The sequence below is a fragment of the Peromyscus californicus genome, unplaced genomic scaffold (assembly GCF_007827085.1).
Source record: "Peromyscus californicus insignis strain IS unplaced genomic scaffold, ASM782708v3 Scaffold_5__1_contigs__length_169319896, whole genome shotgun sequence".
Taxonomy (NCBI): Eukaryota; Metazoa; Chordata; class Mammalia; order Rodentia; family Cricetidae; genus Peromyscus; species Peromyscus californicus.
In genome coordinates this window covers 128,321,469-128,342,787 of record NW_026294573.1, presented here as the reverse complement: position 1 = coordinate 128,342,787, position 21,319 = coordinate 128,321,469, and the positions used below count along the sequence as shown (strand labels likewise).

The following is a 21,319-nucleotide window of genomic DNA, read 5'->3' as shown; positions in this document are numbered from 1 at the left end:
TAAAGGCAGTAGCAAATGGAGCCAGTGCTGTGGGGGTACTGCAGGAGAACATAGTTCTCAGACGGCTGCAGCTTTGGGAGTCAGGGATGTCTGAGATTGTTCCATCCAGACCATAAGAAACAGGAATGGAGAGATGGCTCAGAGGTTAAGAGCACTGGCTGCTCTTCCAGAGGTCCTGAGTTCAATTCCCAGCACCTACATGGTGGCTCACAGCCATCTGTAATGAGATCTGGCACCCTCTTCTGGCCTGTAGGGATACATGCAGGCAGAATACTGTATACATAATAAATAAATAAATCTTCAAAAAAAAAGAAAGAAGCAGGAATGGCAATGCCTCAGGCAGCAGGCAGGGGGCAGCAGTGTGAAGGCCGCCTTGGGCACCGTGAGAGGAGGAAGGGACCGCGTGGGCTGCATCATAGTGGGGAGGGGTGTGCTAGGACAAGAACAGCCAGAAGCAGATCCTGGAGGCCGTGGACCCGAGAACGTGGGCTCATCTCCAGTGTAGTGGGAGCCATTGGAGGATTGTGAGTGGGACGTGAAATAGTCACTCTTCTAACATATAAAGACCTGGGGCTTGGAGATGGACCTGAACACCAGTGGGGCTTGGAGATGGACCTGAACACCAGTAGATTGCCTTTACCCTCTCTCTCTTCCACTGGGTAACTCGTGATTTTTTTTTTTTTTTAAAAAGAAACAGCCTTTTGTAGAACTGGAGATAGAACTCAATGATAGAGTGCTTTCTTAGCATGCCAGAGTCTCTGGGGTCTGTTCTCAGCCTCCCACACCTCCAAAAGAAATCAGCTTGTGCGTCACAAACCTTTTTCTCTTGTAGCCATTTGTCATGGTAGTTCTCAGCCATGTTGTACTGTATTTTCCTTTCCTCCAGCTGGAGATTTCCAGAGCGGATTTTGTAGATTCAACCTTTTTTGCACAATGCTTTGCAAATAATATGTAATAAATAATAAATGCATGTTTACTAATTAAATTTTAGATATTTCATTATCATGTACTAAAATGTATGCTTTTTTTTTTCCAGAGACGTGGAGCTATTTCCTATGACAGTTCTGATCAGACTGCGTTATATATTCGTATGCTAGGTAAGCACAATCTGTATCAGTACCAGTTAATTTTGTAGTCACATTATTTGGGATGAGGTATCTTTCATTAAGTAGCCTTTTCATTACTTGTAACAGAAATTGAAGTCTAAGCCGGGCGTTGTTGGCACACGCCTTTAATCCCAGCACTCGGGAGGCAGAGCCAGGCAGATCTCTGTGGGTTCGAGGCCAGCCTGGGCAACAGAGTGTGTTCCAGGACAGGCTCCAAAGCTACACAGAGAAACCCTGTCTCAAAAAACCAAAAAAAAAAAAAAAAAAAGAGAGAGAGAGAGAAAGAAAGAAAGAAATTGAAGTCTAGCATCTGAAAACTAGTACAGAATGTGATGAATAAATAGAGGCAGTTTAGAGTTAGACAATTTAGAAGTCTGGTTTAGTAGGACAGTATTCTTAGCGTACAGCTTTTAACTGTTTTGGAGCATTCTTCGTGGGAAAACAGGTTTCTAGAGCTGCTAAATAAAGCAGTGCATGCCAGCATGGATGAAGACGAATCTGGGAAATTCCTATTAGGTAGTCTTCATTTTGTTCTCGGGGGGCTTACTGAGAGGACTTGGTGCTTAAGATTCTTATCTATTACCTCGTTTCACAAGTCAGTGTAACCAGCTGCACATATGTGGACATTTTTCCTTCCTGCCCCTTGCCGGCGTTCCCTCTTCAGCCAGACACTTCCCTTGCGCTTTATTTCACACTATTAAACACGCACAGTTAGATCCTGGTAGGCATATTTGCTCATCTTTGAGAAGTTGCCCCTGGCTTTTCTCCTCGTGTTCAGAGCTCCGCCCCCAGCTCTGAGATGCCGGGCTGATCCCTTACAGTTTATCTGCGTCTGTCCTTTCTTTTGAGTCCTTCACGGACTCTATACGCTTAAGCCCAAATGTATCCCGAAGTTCTGTTTTCGCTCTTACTCCTTCCTCTTTAGTTTAGTTCATATCTTTTGTGTTTTACCCCACTTCCACTCTGTTCTACCTCTTCCCTTGTCTCTTAAAAAAGATGTTTATGGCTCTTTTACCCTTGAAACAAATCCTTAGACATATTTACTCTATTTCTATGGGTATATGATGGGTACTTCAAACTTTTAACAGGACTGGGAATATTTGTTTTCCACATTTGTAGTCTTATCATCTCAATAGATATAACTCCATTCTCCCAAAAGGAAGTCATTCTTGACTCCTGTTTCTTATATACTCTATGTCTAGTTCATTGACTAGTCCTGCTTCAAATAACCAGCCTGGCTGCATCCTGATGGTGTTTCTGCCCGATCTAAACCATGGTATTGCCTTCCTTCTTGAACTTGGCCCTTAATTGGTCTTCCGGAACTGTGGTCTACACAACCAAGGTGAACCTTTTCCATCAGTAAAGTCATCTGAAGTCATGTTAACTGTGTGTTCAGAAGACTCTGAGGACTTCAGCCTTAGAGCAACGCCAAAGCTGGTATGCTGGATACCAGTGTCCAGTGGGATCCAGCCTGATGCCTCTTTGAGCTCACTCTTCCCAAGTTCCCTCGCCCAGTGCTCCTGCCATGCTGGCCTTTTCCCTTGGCTGCGAACACACCAAGTGTGCTCCTGGGCCTAGGGTGTTCACGCTTGCTCTTGCTTGTGCTTGGAAACCTCTTTCCACTGATAGCCTTCAGGCTCACTCGCCACAGGTCCCTGTTTAGACACCTCTTCAGTGACACTGTCCCGTCCCATCCCTCCATTCCCCATTCCTCTTACTTTATAGCCTCTCCCCCTCCCCCGTAGAAAGGAGTTATGTGTTTGTTTTATTTGTCTGTCCCCGAGAAGGTAAACTGTGCACTGGTATGTGCTGGGTCTGACATGTACTCGGCAAACTTTTGTCGTAATGAGGAGTCACTACATAAAAGAGGCCTTGGTAGATAAAGATGGAGTCACAGTTGATGAAGGGAGAGCCTCAAGAAGTCAGAGTTTTAGGAGCACAGGAGGTTACAAGGCTCTCCTTGTTATGAACTTGCTCTCTGTGGCAGCATTAACAGGAAGGTGCTGCGTTTTTGAACCGTGTGGGTTTAAGTACTGCTTGTCATTTGCACTAACTCGAGGCATGGAAATGCGATTTGATCCACCAAAGCCCAATTTCTGCATCCACAGAATGGGAACTAAGGTTCTTCTTTAGGTTTGATTGCAGAATTTAACAATGCCTGTGATACAATGAGTACCTGGTAATTGGTCATGAAATTATCTGAAAATCATGTGCATTTATGTAAGAACAGCATCAAACAGGTAAAAACAAAAGTTTAAGAACTTGCTAAAAACCTCGGGTGAGGAGAGAGATTTCCAGTGCACAGAGGCCTTGCAGGCTGCTTGGGAGTAATCAAATTTCCCGTGTGCATACTCTTTGTGGGCAGTCCAGTGTGCCCGCCTCAGCAGAGCAGGTGTGGTGGTGGATGCCTGCTTCTTGCTATGGCTTTTGAAGTTTTGTTTTAGGATTTTCTTCTGTGAAACAGATTTTGTTTCCCACTGGCCTTTTATGGTGATTGGTTCAGCCCCATCAGACTTATGAAATGACCTTTAAAATATAGATAATTATTAAAGAATGAAATTTTTAGAAGTTTTCTAACCCAGACTTACAACTCAATACTGAAATCTTATTACCTCCTCCAAATAAGCCAGTTCTTAACCATTCATTCAGCTTATTTTGTTTGGATTATTTTTTAGCATACAGTCATTGGTTTCATTGTGACATTTTCACATGTATGTATGTTGCTATACTAACCTGTTACCTTCCTCACTGGCCTCCTGTGACGGGGCCATACTGAGGAGTAGGATCCCACATGGGCCTTTCTAAACTTACATTTGTTCCTGACTGTCCAGGAGATGTCCGCGTAAGAAGCCGTGCAGGATTTGAAGCAGAAAGAAGAGGTTTCACACCCATATATTGACTTCCGTGTTTTTCACTGTACGTATTTCTCTCATGTTTTCAAAACTCAAGTTTTGGTCTTCATAGCATTTAATTTTCTCAGGGAGAAAGAATACAAGGAAGAAAAAAAATGCTGTATTATATTCTGACTTTTTAAAAACATAAGCTCATAAATTATACTATATTTCTAGATAACGTTAAAAAATAGAGATAATGAGCCTGGCAGTGGTGGCGCACGCCTTTAATCCCAGCACTCGGGAGGCAGAGGCAGGCGGATCTCCGTGAGTTCGAGGCCAGCCTGGGCTACAGAGTGAGTTTCAGGAAAGGCACAAAGCTATACAGAGAAACCCTGTCTCAAAAACAAAACAAAACAAAACAAAAAAACAGAGAGAGAGAGAGAGAAACTAGAAGAGAATAATGATTAGGACTTTGTTTTTGACTCAGGGTCTCATGTAGCTCAGGCTGGCCTCATGCTCACTGTGTTGCCCAAGATGACCTTGAACATCTATTTTTCTGCCTCTCCCTCCCTCCTGGGCCTTACATATAGGCGTGAGTTACTGTGCCTGGTCTCTGAGGTGCTGGAGATCAAACCTAAGGCTCCGTGCATGCCCAGCAAGCACTCCACCAATTGAACCACACTTCCAGCTAAATTAGATTGTAGGTGTTTCTGTTACTGATTTTCTTCTTTACTTGAGATAACATCAGCATTTTTATGCAAATAACATTTTGTAATAGTATTTTAGAAGTTGAATGAAGTGTCATCTTTTTGGTTTATTTAAAAATACTGATAGAATAGCATATTTTAAAAACATTTTGTGTGTGTCTTGATCTTAGTGGAGAGAAAGGGGAACAAGGGATAAAACTCTGAAACACTCAATGTGTTAAATCTAGTTTTGGACTCGTTCGGCTTTTGGTAATGTTTAGTAATATACATTAACACTCTAAAAAATGAAGCCAAACTTGACAGAATATAAAAAACAACCTAAATAATTCAGAATATAATGAGGTGGGGAGGAGAGCTTAGCATTGTGAGTCACCCACCCTTCCCCTGAAGGGTCATGTGCTGATTCTGAGAAAGGGGATAAGGTGCCCAGCGCTTCCTTCCACTGGACACTTACTGTTCGAAAAGCAGAAGCAGGGCTTTACAGCCTGCCACCTTTGCATGGGCTGAGGGAGCAGCTCATGTTTTACCTCGGTGCTTGAGTGAAACCCCGAAGCACTTCGTAAGGCTGGAAATGAATCCTGACTTTGAAATATCTTACGCACTCGTTATGTCAAGGTGGTTGCAGTCTGTACCAAGCATCCCAAGAACAGATGCTAGTGGCAGCGTGTTAGCGGCTTCTCAGTCTTTGCACACCCAGTGAGAGTGTACAGGGACACCGGGGCTGCCTTGAAGGATCACTTCTTCCTACAGTAACAAATGACTCAAAGCTGCTGTCATAGAACAGCCACCTTTTCAAATGCAGATCAAGAAGTATTTTAAGCCTAAAGCAGTGTGGGAGCCCGTTTTCAGGTTCCTCATGGCTTTACCCAGCAGGTTCCGAATTGAGGATGATTAGGACCACGGGCCTGAGTGCAGGTGTCTGAGATGGTCTGCACTTGACTGTGCTGGGGGGAGGAGGTCTTTTGCTCCACCCCTGGTGTCTCTATAAATACCCTGGAATAGGTTCCAGGCCCTCTTGAGGCTATCCTGTATTTTCTATCTGTTTATCTCCACAATCTGAATACTTCTATCTAATATTTCTCGCTGCTTGCACTCAAGAAAATTCTGGGGAACTCTGGGGTGGATGGGTAAACGCGCTGCAAAGCAGAGAAACATTGAAGAAAAAGCGTGCTTAGGTGGTTCCTAACACAACTGTGAAATCCAAAGTCAAAGAGAAAATAGCAAAAGTTGTAGAAGAGGCAAAACCTGTACCTGCAGAGGGGCAGTTACCAGTTTGCCAGGGAGGAGACCTCCACTTCCTGTCGTACCGACCTCCACTTCCTGTCGTACCGTCCTCTCCAATTGGAGCAGCTGTTGTGGGGTGCTCTTGTAGCCCTTGGGCTTCGGGGCATCCTGAGGCTGGGGTAGCAGACCTGTTTACAGGAGAGGCTGACGTCAGGAGCTGCGAAGGTGGGGGCCTGCTGAGCAAAGGAACCAAGAAGCTAGAAGAGAAAGGAAAGACCTTAGCTGTGAAGTGCTACAAAAAATAAAGCCGAAGTAGAGGAAACAGAATACACTTAGATTTATTCTTAAGGCTAGCATAGTCTCGATACTGCCTACATGAATATGAAAGAATAGTTACAGCCGAATCACGCCTGTGTAAGATGAAGCGTTCCAAAGAGCATGTCAGGTTACATCTGTAATGGATTGGAAGACTGAGAGATTTTTGCTTGGAACGTAAGATTGCTTTAAGCATTGAAGAAAGTCAGTGTGATTGATTACAGTACTAAGAGTAGAGGAGAGAAGATTCGGGGTGGTCAATATAAAGAATAAATTCTAGAGATCTACAAGGGAAAGTGTCTATAGGACCGAGCTTCTCTGCTCCCTCCTCGAACTGGGCAGTGTGGCTAGTTCACAGAAAACAGCTTACTGTTGAGTTATTGCTGGTTCCTTTACTGAGGGCATTCTTGTTTGTTGACGGTGTTAAAAGATTTTATTACTGACTGACATTCCAGTAAGAATGTTGCATTTGCTCTTAAAAAGACTTCTTCCTTTATAAAATTACTTTGCTTGGTTCCATTTTTATGATCTGAAGTTTGAACAGCTTTCAAACTATCAGTCTTTTAAACTTTTGAGGAGTCTGCTATAAAATCCTCTGGTCCTAAGACTGTTGGAGACATCTGTCTCTGATGTATTGGTTTAGGGGTCTTCTCTCTCATACACCCCCAGAGTTTCACTAAATACAGTAAAAGAAGATCTGGGAAATAAGATTGCTATAAAGGATGCTAGAAGTTTCAAATAGGAGGCCAAATGGTAAATTTTGGTGGGGAAGGGATGGAATGGAATAGTAGGGAATTCTTACATCATTGTGAAGCCAGGAAGAAATAAGACATAATCTAAAAATAAGAGAAGACTGACTAAATGTGCTGCTGGTGGAGATAAGTTTATAGATTGTTACATATTCCTTTTCCGAGTTAAAGATTGCCAGATTGGATGATAAGTGAAATGTGTAACCCTTAGGTCTGCATGTATGCACTAAACTTGAACTGCCACGACCTTCAGGGGTAGCTAGCCATGACTTGTCAGGGCTCTTCCTTGTAGAGTGTTTCTTCTTTTCATACAAGGTGGAAATATCTGGTTTATTTCTGTGGAGGCAAAGTTTTTCTTTCTCTCTGCTCCTTATGAAGTGCCCTTCTGCCTAGACACCTGCAGCCATAAGCTCATTTACTTCCTGGGATCTTGACTTGGTAAAGGCACCTGCACGTAGTTGACTTTGCAGGGTAGGTTTGAACGTTCAGGTAACCCAACCTTTTAAAAGACTATAATATGCCTTTTCTCTTACATGTATAATTTAAAATAATACTACTTTTACAATGACATAAAAACATGCATGCTGAAATAAAATGTTATTTAAATTCTCATGTAGGTGTATTATAGTCATTGCAGCTAGAATTTTCTGTCTGCAACTCCACCCACCTTTCTATGCACCTCTTTACTTCTGTCCTAGCCCTGTTCATTTCCCTGCTGCAAAGTCTTGGCTGGTTTTGCCCCTTTTTACTTAATGATTTCGCCCGTTACTAAGTCCTGTGTGTGTTTGTGTTCTTAAGTTGCAGTCGTGTTTGTCCCCTCTGGCCTCCTTGAGCCTTCAGTGATTCAGTTCATAGTTCTTCTGGTGGTTTTCTGTCTTCCCGTTAGGGTTTCTGTCCCCCATGTCCCTGCTGAGCGCCCAGGATCAGGTCTCCTCACCAGGGAGGAGGAAAGACACAGGGAAGAATCACTGGCAAACTAAAGACACACGGCGTGCTAGCAGAGTGTGGGAGCTGGACTAGTCTGGGCTTTTATATTCTCTGTGCTCTGCCTCCATCTGCTGATTGTGTTTCAGGTGCTGCAATTATTTTTAACTTGTAGATTACATGTTTTCCTCTGTGTTGAGTAAATTTCTTTACTAGATTTTCCTAGAAATGAGACATCCAGACATTGCAGCGTTGAGCTTTTCTTCTGTATATGGCTCATTATAAACCCTGCTTGGGTTCACATTCTGAAGGATAATTCTCCTGTCAGCCACTTTAAGCCAGATAGCTACCAGTTGGGGAACTGATTACAGGCTCCAAGGTTTTAAAGAAGGACCTCAATGTTAATCTTACGTAGACAGTACTTTTCTTTGCTGGGAGTTTTTGTGTCTTGGCTTACCTCTTATTCTTACCATAATCCTTATTCTCTGAAGGCCTGTAAGTATACTTTCACAGTAGGATTTGCCATAGGCCTTCCTGCCCAGCATTTTTTTTTTTTACTTTAAAGAGACCTTTTAGCTGGGTATGGTGGCTTCTGTCTATGATCCCAGCATTCAGGAAATGAAGACAAGAGGCCAGTGTGAGACCAGCCTGGGCTACATAGCAAGGCCCTGCCTCATAAATAGATAGATAGATAGATAGATAGATAGATAGATAGATAGATAGATAGATAGATAGATAGATAAATCTATCTTCTGGGAAGGTGTAGGCTGGGAGGTTAAAAAAAAAAGAAGGAGGAGGAAGAGGAGGAGGAGGAGGAAAATCAATTAATGGCATATACCTATGATCCTAGCAATTGAGAGGTAGAGGCAGGAAGTTCAGAGGTTCAAGACCAGCTTCAGGTACATGCCAAAAGAGGATACACTGGGCTATATGAGACCTTGTCTTATCTCCCTTTATCCCCAATGAAGGAAAGAAAATCAGTTGAGCACAGGAGCTTATTAACTACAATAAATGATCAACCTTACTAAACAGAGTCCTTTCTGACTTAGAAAGTTCAACCAACAATGAACTAAGACACAGGATGGAAATTACAGTTGTTTCAGACTCAGGACAGTGATAATATGTATTAAGAACTCCCAACATCTTTCCTATCAGATGTCACCACTAGAACTAGAAAGACACACAGAGGGATAATCAGATATAAATGTGTAAGTTCATGCAAAGGAATTCACATTTGCCTGGTTTGTGATACTAATGCCCTAAATGATGGTGTTACTGAATCATTTAGAGAGAAAAAAAATGTGATATAATGAAATTAGTCCTTTATATAAAGTCATAGGCTTATATTCAGATCATATTTTTGTTAATTAAGTTACATTAAAGCAGTCCTGCAGTTATTTATAAAGAACTGGGAGAATTTAAATTTGGAGACATTTTGAATTTTTTTTTATTCATGGCCACAGAGCAGAGTGATTTCCATGGTGAGGTCCTCTGCCAAGACATGCTTCCCAAAGATCTGGAGTCTGTGCAGGTAGGACCAGCCTGGCCCCTTCCTGCGTGAAGCCGCTTTCCTGATTGAAGTCTGTTTTTTTAGGTTGGTCTTTTTTAGATAGAAATGTCAGAGACGCTTTCATTCTTGATGAGTCTCACCCTACATTTGAACTTCTAGGAATGTCTTCATGTCAAGATTTAAAAAGTCCCCCAGGTACCTTTCACCCAAGAGGTTTTCTGAAGCAGTCTTTGTATTTTATGAACTTTATCTTTTGTCTTGTCTGTTGTAGCTCAGAGACATCTATTATGTGTATTTGCACAAGCTTAAGAGAAGGCGTCTTTCTTTCCTAAGTGAGTCATTGTTGGTATTGGAAGAGAATGTAGGGAGGAGACCACGGGGCCGGGTCGGTGCTGGGCTGACTGTGGCCTGGAGCTTGTGGGTCTTCAACATGTCTGTCCTCCTGCCTCGTCCTCAGGATCCTGTCCTCAGTTGTGACAGCTTCCCTCTCTACGTGTTTTCAGGCTCCTGCTTAAAAAAACAAAACAAAACAAACAAACAAACAAACCCAGAGAGATAACCCAGAGGGAAGCTCATGTCTGTTTCCTTCTTTTGAGTTCACTAGGCTGAAGCAAAAGTCCCAAGTAGCCTGCAGAAATTCTCTTTTCCCGTGTTCTATTGGCCATAGATAGCTGGTCTCCTAAATTAACTAGACATGATAATATAACTGGATTCTATGTTGATATGTGTTTCTGTGTCAAAGACATGTCTCAGTACTGTGCTCTCCCTGTAAGCCTGAGTTTAGATCCTTAGCACCCTCATAAAGAGCAGGGTGTGGGAGAGCAAGTCTCGGGTACCAGGACTAGGGAAGCGGAGACAGGAGGGCCCTGGAGCATGCTGGTGGCCATTTGAGTAAAATGGTGATCTCTAGCTTCAGCAAGAGACCCCATCTCAAGTATAAAGTTGGAAGCTAGGGCTGTAGTGTAATGGTAGTGTGGGCCTCACATGTATGAGGCCCTAGGTTCAACACCATCACTACCAGAAATAAAACAGGAAAAGTGGAGAGCCATTGAGAATGGCATTTGACCTCAACCTCTGGTACATACACACACACACACACACACACACACACACACACACACACACACACACCATGGGGGCGGGTAAGGGGGGAGAGGCATGTACACACACATACCAGGTAACCCTTTGTTTGCTTGAAACTCAGTCATCTTTTCCTTCATTCGTTAAGAGTTACAGGTGAGGATGTAGTTTGTTGGTAGAACTATTGCTAGCATGTGCAAGGCCCTAGTTTTGTCTCTCAGTACCTCAGATAACACCATTACAGTCCTGTTCTACTTAGATTCTGGCATGCTTGTTAAATCATAATGGAAGTTGTCAGCTTGACTGTTCTCTCCTTGGGATTTGCCAAAGCCCATTGACGTCACCAGACAGGGGATGTGGTTTCTGCAACGTCTGGAAGATGTAACACATGGAATGCTTCTTTACTGTTTTTCATGTCTACACAAATGCAGTTATTTCCATTTTTTCCCTGGCCTCCCAGTACTACTTCAGCGATGTAAATGTGTTTTACCCATTATCTCCGCCTATTCATTTTCCTTCAGTGCCGCTCTCCACCAGTGCGTACTAGGGCGGCAGGGGAGCCAGAGTGTTTGCGTTGTTTCCCCAAGCTCTTAGCTTTAGGCTTTCCCTTCATTTATTTACTTATCCCTCCTCTCCAGCAGCTCCAGTTCATGCTAGATACTGAGATATTTTTATTGCACTGAATCGACTGGAGCTATGTGTCTTCTACCAATTAGAGTTACAGGGTCTTATTTACAGTTCCCCTCAGATAATCTTTATTTGCTTCCCCCAAGTTCAGGCTACGTGCTGCTTTTCTTTTGAGTTAAGCCTTTTACATTGTCTTTATTATGACTGTCTATTGAAACATACAGAACCCTTTGCCGTAGTTCCTCAGGTATATTGGCTTCGGGTTGTTTCCTGTCATCCTAACAAGGCTCTATTAGGCTTAGATTGTTTGCTCCATGCTTACACGATAGGAACAGCATCTGGGTCTGTGTGTGCCCTGAGCTTTCCAGTGCGGAGCAGGCTGGTTAACTCGGCTTCCCTGTGAGCAGCTGCACCAGGGCGGCTACCGCCATGTTCAGCAGCTGCTGTACTTTCGGCCCGGTAAGCAATGACGTTTGATTGGCACTTTCCTCGCCTGTCTGTCTGTCCTTGCTTTCCCCTTCCCATTCCCACTGTCCGTCACCACCTTCCTATTCACAGACTAGTTTGTTTTGACGATTGAATGGTCTGCTGCGGTGACTCTCTGTCTTCTCTAATTTAGTTTCTTATTCAAACGTGAACATCCAGCCTGCACCTGTACATGTGCCATTATAGACCAGGGCCGTACTTTGTCTAAAGTGTCGGTTAAGTTAGTTGACTCCCGCATATTTATCTTGAAATCACACCTGCTCCCTTCCACGACAGCATTTCTTCCACTCCCACAGCTGTCACTTAAAACAAGGCTGGCAAGATTGGTACAGTGGTAAAGGTACTTGTCATCAGGTCTGAGTTCAATACCCAGGACCCACATGGTGGAAGGAGAGAACTAACTTGCTGCAAGCATAACACATGGTAGTGCATGTGCGTGCCTGTGTGTGCATGCACGTGTGCACGTGTGCACTCATACACACACACACACACACACACACACACACACACACACACACACTCACACGCACACGCACACGAACTCCATCCTTTTTTCCTGACAGTGACCCAAGTTCCTACTCCTGTTAGTAGTAGTCCCTTACCAGCCGGTTCTTGTGGAGATGAGCACTGTCATGTTGATGCACTCGGAAATGTCACTCTGGTCTCCAGAATGTTCTTGACACCTGCATTTAAGAAGCGTTGATTTTCATCGCTTTGTCCCAGACTTGGAAGAAATGCGTATTCCAGGTGTCTCTGATGACTTCATCACATAAACTAGGGGGGCTGATACGGATTGGACCTTCATCTTACTCCAGTCCTGTGGCGTTTGCTCTTTTGTACTCGGCAGGACTGGAGAAGCTGAAATCCACCCTGATGTGCTTTTGCAGCTGCTCTTTGAAGGAAGTGTGCACTAAACCTCTGTTTCCTTCCCCTTCTCTCCCAGCTCATTAATAGGGAATTAAGAATCTCATGTGTACATAGCTAAGTTCAAGACCTGAGCTTTAAATAACATATGTTCCAGCCTGAGAAATGAAGATACCTAATCCATAGCAAGAACAGTCTTGTCTCAAAGAGTTCTGTATCTCTTATTTAGTTATTAAATCATCAGAATGAGCATTAATTCTGTGAACCTGGGTTATAAGAGTTGCTTGAGGGGAAAATACTGGTGATACATTTCATTCTTACTGGAGTTGATCTAATTTGAGATTGTGAGTGGCTCACTTTTTATTCATAGTAAAGCTTGAACTACATGTTCATTTTAAAGTCCTGAGACTATTTTGAAATCTTGTGAATGTACAGTTAGTTCTGAAGTACTTACATAGACAGTAGTTTTCAGTATTAAATGTGTAACCATGAAAAAGAAATCTGGTCTGGGTTTAAAGTATTATCTTTATAATTATCATTTGAATATAAATATAATTTATCCTTTGTAATTTTGAGTGCTTGCTTCTTTCCAGAACTATGCAGAGACATTCTGCATGTTCTCTCATTTGGACTCTACCACAGTCCTCAGGCCTGTTTTCCTGATAGAGAACGGAGGACATCCAGAGACTGTCAGTAACCTGCCTCCTGTCACAAAGCTTGTGACAGAGCAGGATTGAGACCCGGATGAGTCTTTGTTCTAAGCCCGTCTTTTCCCATTCTGGGGTCCCGTCTCCATTCTCAGTACAGGTAGCTGAAGACGATTGCTCAGAGCAGCCTAGAACAGTGTTTCCCACCTGGTCATACCTGCTAAGTCTAAAAATTCTTCTTTAAAACCTTGTCCCACACAGGTAGGAGAAATGCAATTACTTTTTTTTTTTTTAAATGACTTTTAGATGTGGTTTTTATGTAACTTTTTTTTTTTGAGGGAAACTAAGGGAAGGGAAGAAAAAATTAGAATGTATTTGGAATTTTTTATTCAGTCTTTGTTCAACATAGTATTAGACTAGAGCTAAAACCTTAAAGCACTTATTAGTTATAAAGATGAACTGAGCAGTAATTTCCCATAGTAATTTCCTTTGTGTCCGATTTATGTACAGAGCCAGTGGTTACAGGGCACCCCCTTGTGGATTACTAGAGCAGTGGTCCGTTTCAAGAGCCGAGGGCTTTTGTGAAGGGCCTTTCTAATCTAACAGCTGTGCCCTATAGTTGTGGTTTGTAGAAGGGGTGTAGTAGAGAGGTATCTGCAGGAGAATCAGGTGCTCATGGAAGCCCATCTCCAGCCCTTTTCTCTTCCTGTCCTGGGGCTTGTATTTCCTCTGTACTTTATAATATGATGAGGAGGAAAACCCGGCATGTTTTAAAAATCACCTACTGTTCTCCACTTTATTTTTTGGTCCAGAAGAGTAGAGAAAGGATGCCTAGACACAGTGCCCATACTCACTAGCTTTGGTGGTGCTGGATGGTCTGCATGGGGCGGTGGTGCTTCTCAAGGCACTCTGATAATAACGTGAACTTCCTTGTGCCAGTGGCTTTCTAAGCTGTATCAGAGTGTAGCTAACCGTGATAACCAGAACAAACCTTGGAAGCAAGTAATCCAACCTTGATGACGGCTGAGCTTTAATAAGATAAGTTTAATCCGTTGTCTGTTGTGCTGCGAGACAGTGACTCACCTCGTGTTACAGAATGAGCTCATCTGAGTATTGATGATAGGCTTGGATTTTTGTGTAATTTGGCCAGAGGGTGAGTTTTTTAGTAATTATCCAAATGAAGGGTACTGGATTCTTTCCCATTCCCGAATGCCGCCTCTTTGATATATTCCTAGAAGCTGTTATTCATTCAACCTGAAGGCTCCCTCTACAGTGGCTTCAGGTTTAACGAGGTTGAAAGAAAAGCTGAGCGCAGTCTTCCCAACTTAACCCTTATGGGTTGCCCCAGAAGATGTCTCTGTTGGAGTTTTCAGTGTAAGGACTTCGCCTCTAGTTACTATAGAGACCGGGGGGGGGGGGGGGGGTCAGACATTAAGAAAATACACATTCCCAACAGTGTCACAGTAGTGAGTGTTTTATATTGATTTATAGTTCCAAAACCCTTTATTAGATTGTGTTTTGGAAGCTCCCCCAGGACAGTTCTAGAAACGTCTTTATCTCACTTACAGAAATCTCACTCTGTAGCGGACCTGTGTGTTGGACACTAGTGACAGAAGCTTTTCCACTTGCCTTGCCTCTGAGGACTTACTGTGAGGGAGTCAGGCTGTGCAGAGGGATTTCCACAGAGCCTGTCATTACAGGATTCTTTATGAAAAACGTAGAAATTGGAAAAAGTTCAGTAGCCGCTACCTTCATGCACATGTGTAATCTCTCTCCTACACACTAACAAAAATCTGTAGTCTGCCTGTTCTCCTGCAGCAGAGGGGAACAAATACAGAGCCCCACAGCCAGACATCATGCAGAGAGTGAGAGACCTTGGAACACACGGCTCTAAATGGGGTGTCTCCATCAAATCCCTCTCCTCAGAGCTAGGGAACCCCAAGGAAGGGAAGCGGAAAGTGTAAGAGGCAGAGGGGCTGGAGGACACCAAGACACCAAGGCCCTCCACATTGACATGAGCAAAGCTCGTCTGACCTCACAGAGACTGAAGCAGCCTGCGCAGGGCCTGCACAGGTCCGCCCAGGTGGTCCGCACCAGGTCCTCTGCGTGTATGTATCGTGGCTTTCAGTTTAGTGTTTTTATGGATTCCGGATTGTGCAAATGAGTGGGTCTCTGGTTCCTGTGCCTTCTCTTGGGCTCTTTTCTTCTATTTGTCTTGTCCAACTCTAATGTGGTAGTTTTGTAGTATTATACTTTATTTTGTTATATTTAATATTATCCCTTAGAAGTGTGTTCTTTTCTAATGAGAGACAGAAAAGGGGTGGATCTGGATGGGAGGAGAGGAAGAATAAAGGGAAGGGAAACTGTAATCAGGGCATATTGTATGGAAAAAGAAAATATAAGGAAAGAAAAAAATGTATGATCTTCCTTCGTGTACCACTTCGATTCTTTCTTGTTGCATGTCTTTTTAAATTTTTAGTGGTTACCTTGAGAATTACATGCATCGTCATCTTTATAAGTGTTTGCGTGTGGGTGTATGCCCAAGCACAGGTGCCCAGGGAGAAGTTATGGGTGGCTGTGACTAGTTTGTCCTGTTTTTTTGTAGGTTTTTTGTTTTTTTTTTTAACTTTGCAATAAAATACCCTGGCAAGAGCAGCTTAAGGGAGAAAGGGCACATTCCAGCATGCAGTTCCAGGTTACAGTCCGTCACGGCAGGATGCACAGTGGGTTTTAAGGAGACTGGCCACATCTCCTCACCTGAGTCAGGAAACAGAGAACAATGACAAGCAGCAGGGGTCCAGATGCTTCTCCATCCGTTTCCAGTCCAGATCCACAGGGGAATGGTCCTGGTCACTCTTCGCTGGGACTTTCTGCATTGGTTAACTGAGAATAACCCGCCACGGGTGAACACGAGGGCTTAGTCTCCCACATGATTCTAGATTTCTTCCAACTAACACTTAATAGTAATCATAGCAGAGTTGAAGGCAAAAAAAAAAAAGTGAGAGGCTACATTCCACCTGGAAAGGAACCAGGAAGGTCAGAGTGACTGTGAGAGCTAAAGAACATTGTGTCCTGACCAAGAAGGAAGACGGGACTATTGTCAGCATACACATCTAACTGCAGGGCTGTGGAACTGCCGGCACATACTACTCTGTAACTGGAGAGAGAGAAAGACAGATTCTCTGTGGTAGAGACGTTCCCATCACATTGCTAGTAACAGCTGGATGCTACCGATTGCTAATTTCCATAGTCTGACTGTGGTACTGAATAAATGCAAGAAAAGGAAGGAAGGAAGAGAGGGAGGGAGGGGATGAGGAAATGAGTAGTATAACCATGGGAGCCGGCACACACACAGAAAACTGGTGTTCATGAGCGCATGCCGAAGATTCTTAAGAGGCCTGTAGTTGAGTAACTCAGTAACTTTAAATGGTGGAAGGACTGTGGAGCTGAGGTACAGAGCTAAATAACCACCATCTCGTTTCCTTTGGTGCTCAAAGGAGCTGGGTTATTCTGACAGTAGAGGGGAGAAACAATGTTACACTCGTTGAAAGGACAGCCACGGTCCCCAGAGTTTTTCTCTTTAGAGAACTTTTTTATTTTTATCCTTTAGAACCCTCCCAGGATATATACAGATTTATTCCCTGTTTTTTTTTTTTTTATAGTTAAGATTATCTTTAAGATATTTAAACTGTCTCATTAGGATTTGAGATGTGTTATTACTGTAGTTGTTAATACCTCCTGTGTGACTGGGATTCGGCATTTCAGTAGTGAGACTAAAATTTGTGTGTGTGTGCTTGCTTCCGATTTCATATTTATATAGTGTATTGCAGCAACAGTGTGAGAAGTAGCAGTTACCAGAAATTAAATTTTAAAACTGCTTCTAAATCCAGATGCTTTCGTTGCTCTCTAAAGGTGTCAAAACTTTTTACTTCTTCAGTTCAAAATAGAAATGAAGTACCTCTCCTAGAAAGAACTGTTTGTGGCAATTAATGAATTTTAAAAATATGTGTATGTGGGGCTGTAGAAATGCCTCAGCAGTTAAGAGTACTGGCTGTCCTTCGAGAGGACCTGGGTTCAATTCCCAGCACCCACAAGATGGCTCACAGCGTCCTTAACTTCAGTCCCAGGAAAGCCAGTGCTCTTCTAGCCTTGCGCACATGCATACATGCAGGCAAAGCACCCATACATGAAAAATAAAGGGAAAAATTGTAGTGCGTGTATATAGCACATTTGAAGTGCTTGCGTGGACCCCATGGACCCCATGGACCCCGGGGTGTTAGAGGCAGCCTCTGCGGGTTTGCCTGTGTGTCACGGACCCGGGGTGTTACAGAGGCAGCCCCTGCGGGTTTGCCTGTGTGTCACGGACCCGGGGTGTTACAGAGGCAGCCCCTGCGGGTTTGCCTGTGTGTCACGGACCCGGGGTGTTAGAGGCAGCCCCTGCGGGTTTGCCTGTGTGTCACGGACCCGGGGTGTTACAGAGGCAGCCCCTGCGGGTTTGCCTGTGTGTCACGGCTACTCCCTTTCTTTCAGCTCAGTCTGAAATTGAAGCGTCGGTGTCGGCCAGGAACATCAGAAGGCTGCTAAGTTTCCAGCGCTATCTCAGATCTTCGCGCTTTTTCCGGGGCGCCACAGTTCCTAGTTCTCTAAACATTCTAGATGACGATTATAATGGACAAGCCAAGGTTTGTACAACTTCTTCCAAAAGATTTGAGTTGCTTGTTAAGTTACTGGAACCACCTCCCCAAAATACTGATTGAGGTACCTTTTTCCTGTCTGAATTGAGCCAACTTTTCAGATTGGGGGCTGATTGTTTGGAAGCAGGTCTAACAGAACAAGGAAAACTTCTGAGAAAAGTAGTGAACGCGTTTGCATTTATTATACCATTAAGTAATGAGTGGGTCAACAGAACAGTCAACTGTAGGCTGGCAGGATTGACGCTGGGAAGACGAGGAGAGGGCCCAATCTGATGCCTCTGTGCTGGAGATACGGAAGCTGGGGGCTGCGCAGCCTAAGAGGCAGAGTTCACCCAGGGGCTCCAGACAAAAGTCCGGGGAGATGCTTCCATCGGCTACATCTTAACTAAAGCCATTGTTTTTAACAGTTATTTCTGTCACTCTTACAAACTTCACAGGAAATTTCTTAGTAGGATTGAAGTGAAATGGGTTTTTCTTTAATCAGGTGGGATTTTATATAATCTTGAATTTTAATTTATTGGAAATTATTTTTTACTTAAGTTTTATAGGCCAGGTTTTCTAAGGTTATGTAGATTGGCCTTGAGGTATCTTCTTTGAAGTTATGTTAAAGTTTAAAGAAAAGAACGTTTTCCTGCTTGAGAAGTCAGTGGGAACTGTTGACCCTCTAAAATTTAAACTGTGTGTGAACTCTGCTGTTTCGGTTAGCATGTTAACCTGTGTGGTGGTGTGATTTAAGTCTCCACAAGTGTCACACTAATGTTGCTTGTGGTGGTTTATTCATCGTTGTATGTACAGTGAACTTTGGGATACAAAATAAAGTATTTACTTTAAAAGCCCACGAAATATGGACTTAGGTAGATCTGCTTACCTAAGTACGTAGTATCCCAAAAGTTAATTGGCCGGTTCTATTGGTAATTTTGAATGATATTTAAAGATCATCAATAAATACCCCCAGTTCCAGGGTCTTTTTAAAAAGCTGGTGAGCAAGCCAAGTGTGGTCATGCACGCCTTTAATCCTAGCGCTCTGAAGCAGAGGGAGACAGATCTGAGTTTGAGGTCAGCCTGGTCTACGTACTGAGTTCTAGGACAGCCAGGGTTGTATAGTGAGACCTTGTCTCAAAAGAACAAAACAAAACAAAAAAACTGTGGATGGCAGATAATTGAATTGGGTTCAGTGTGGGGACCCAAGTCCAGAAGTGACTCCTCAGTCACCATCGCAGCTCTCCGCCCTGGCCGAGCCAGTTTTTGCCTGTTTCCCAGGCGTAAGTGAGGACTGGCGACAGTTATCGGACATACTCGGCAGTTAGCGAGTACCCAGTGGCCTTTATAACTCTTGGGCGGATTTTTAAAATCTGATTTCAGAATATGCAGCATATGGGTTACATGCTGGTAAATTATTTCCAAATTCTCTAAGTATGTAGATCATAGGAACAGGTTGAAAGACTGACCTGACCTATACGTAATTAATTGAAAAACAAAATAATTTGTTCTCAAATGGAGTTTATTTCTGTAGACAGTTTTTGAGCCAGTTGGAAATGTCTTAACTAAAAGGAGAATGAAAGCCAAGTGTGGTGGCACACACCTGTGACCCCAGCACTCAGGAGGCTGAAGCAGGAGAATTGCCATGAGTTGTAGACTAGTCTGGGCTGCATAAGTGGGACCCTGCCTCAAAACTAGAACATAGTTTTTCCGGGGTGACAACCACTACAAGAACATGCCTCATGCAAAGGATCTCCCCATCCCTCTCCACAAGACAAGAAGGGGAAACAGAAGAAAGGTCGTGTGGTGCAGAGCCCCAGTTCTCACTGTAGGGATGTGCAATGCCCAGGATGCTGTGAATCTCCGCGGCCTTCAGCCCTGCAAACAGTGGTCCTGTGTGGTGGCCTCCCCTACGGCAGAAAAGCAAGGCCAAAAGCACCCGATGTAAGATGAGTGGGAGCCATCCCAGTAAACACGTTTGGGATTGAAAAATACAAAACAAAACTAGAAAACAAAATTAACAAAGGCCAATTACCCTTGGTGTTTCTCCAAGTAAATAGGCCACTTTTCATTTCCATCTAACTTTGTTATGGACTATCTGCAGAGAGTGGGTGTTACTGAGATTAAATTACAGGAGAAATGTTTGGTTCTCATTTCAGTGTATGCTGGACAGAGTTGGAAACTGGAATTTTGATATCTTTCTGTTTGATAGACTAACAAATGGTAAGTGAAGCATTGGACTTACTCGAGTTACTGTGGTCGCTAGTGCCTCTGGAGAGGGCCTCAGCGTGGTGTGTCCTTGTTTTTACTCACTTAGGCTATGAACCTAGTGACAGCATTTTAAAAAGCCAACAGAAATCATTTCATAATTTTTTGCTTTTATTATTAGTCTTGATAGTAATCAAAAGACATCTCAATCATGACTTGGCCAATTGGCAGTGTTTTGCTGCCATTTTTAATAACTCAGACTGAATCTCATAGCAGTCTTGATTTTCCCTTTAAAGTTCTTCAGCGTGTGACTATTCACAGTACCGTTTTCAGACACAGTATTCCCATGTAGGGTTAGCCCAGAGGCGTGGTGGACCTCTTGGTCCTTTCTTGAGTGTGCTGGTCCTCAGGCTTTTTTCCCTTCTTCTGCAGAGGCTCAGCATGTTACCCGAAGCCTCCCTCTGCCCCTGCCGCCCCATGCTGGAGAAGGGCCTGTAGCTCAGGTGGGGCACTCAGACTCTGTGGAGAGTAAGAGTGGTTTGGAGAAATTTCTCACAGAGTCACAGGGGACTCTGTCCCCTGCCTCTAGCTTAGCCCAGTCTTATGTGATGTTGGCATTGCCTTTTCTTTTTACTCTTTGGATCCAAAAGTGGATTCTGTTTAGAAACCTTTTTTATTTAGAACAAAATCTTTGCCAGAATTCTTGGTGACACTAGCCATCTTTGCCCCTTTTGTCTAAGTAGGCTTTTAATAAAGCTACACAGAGAAGTCAGTTTTTCTGTTGGCAAGGGTGGACTAAAGTATGTGTTCCCTTGCCTTTTCTTTTCTTCTAAGAATGTGTTGATTTATTTATGGCAGTGTGTCTGCACATGCCAGAGCGCACTTGTGGAAATCGGAGGACGACTTGCTGAAGTGGGTTCTCTCTCCTGTGGGTTCCTGGGTTCCGACTCAGTTTGTCAGGCTCACATCTGCAAGCACCTTTCCCCACTGATCCATCTCACTGGCCCCGCTGCAGTTCATTGAGTGTCCCTGTTATTGCCTCTGAGCAGTAGGAGCAGAGGAAAGGCCGCTCTGCATCCCCTGCTTGTCTCTGCCCTGTGGCTAGGAAGCAGGTAAGACTGATGGGCAGAGTGGTGAAGACCGTGAGGTTTGCTCTGCCAGTCAGGTGCCCTGGCATCCCTGCCTGTCTGTCAGTCTCCATTTCTCTCCACCTCTCTGGAGCCCTGGGGTGGGTAGGTGTCCTGTTGCTCTCTCCCTGACACCTAGCTGGCTGCCCGACTGGAAAGGCAGGTGACCTTCCTCTGGGCCTGGTGGTTTTTCCTTTCTCTTTCTTTCTTTTCTTTTCTTTTAAATGTCTGTTTTGGA

The 21,319-nt window shown here is 43.7% G+C and overlaps 1 protein-coding gene across 1 annotated transcript in view; it reads left to right on the top strand.

The window, feature by feature from the left end:
- The window catches only part of Pde7a (phosphodiesterase 7A), a 116,394-nt gene that overhangs the window by 78,203 nt on the left and 16,872 nt on the right, over window positions 1–21,319 (top strand). The window contains exon 5 of the mRNA XM_052718751.1: window positions 19,906–19,969. Coding sequence (XP_052574711.1) covers window positions 19,906–19,969 — 64 coding nt within the window. The remainder of the gene's footprint in view (window positions 1–19,905; window positions 19,970–21,319) is intronic.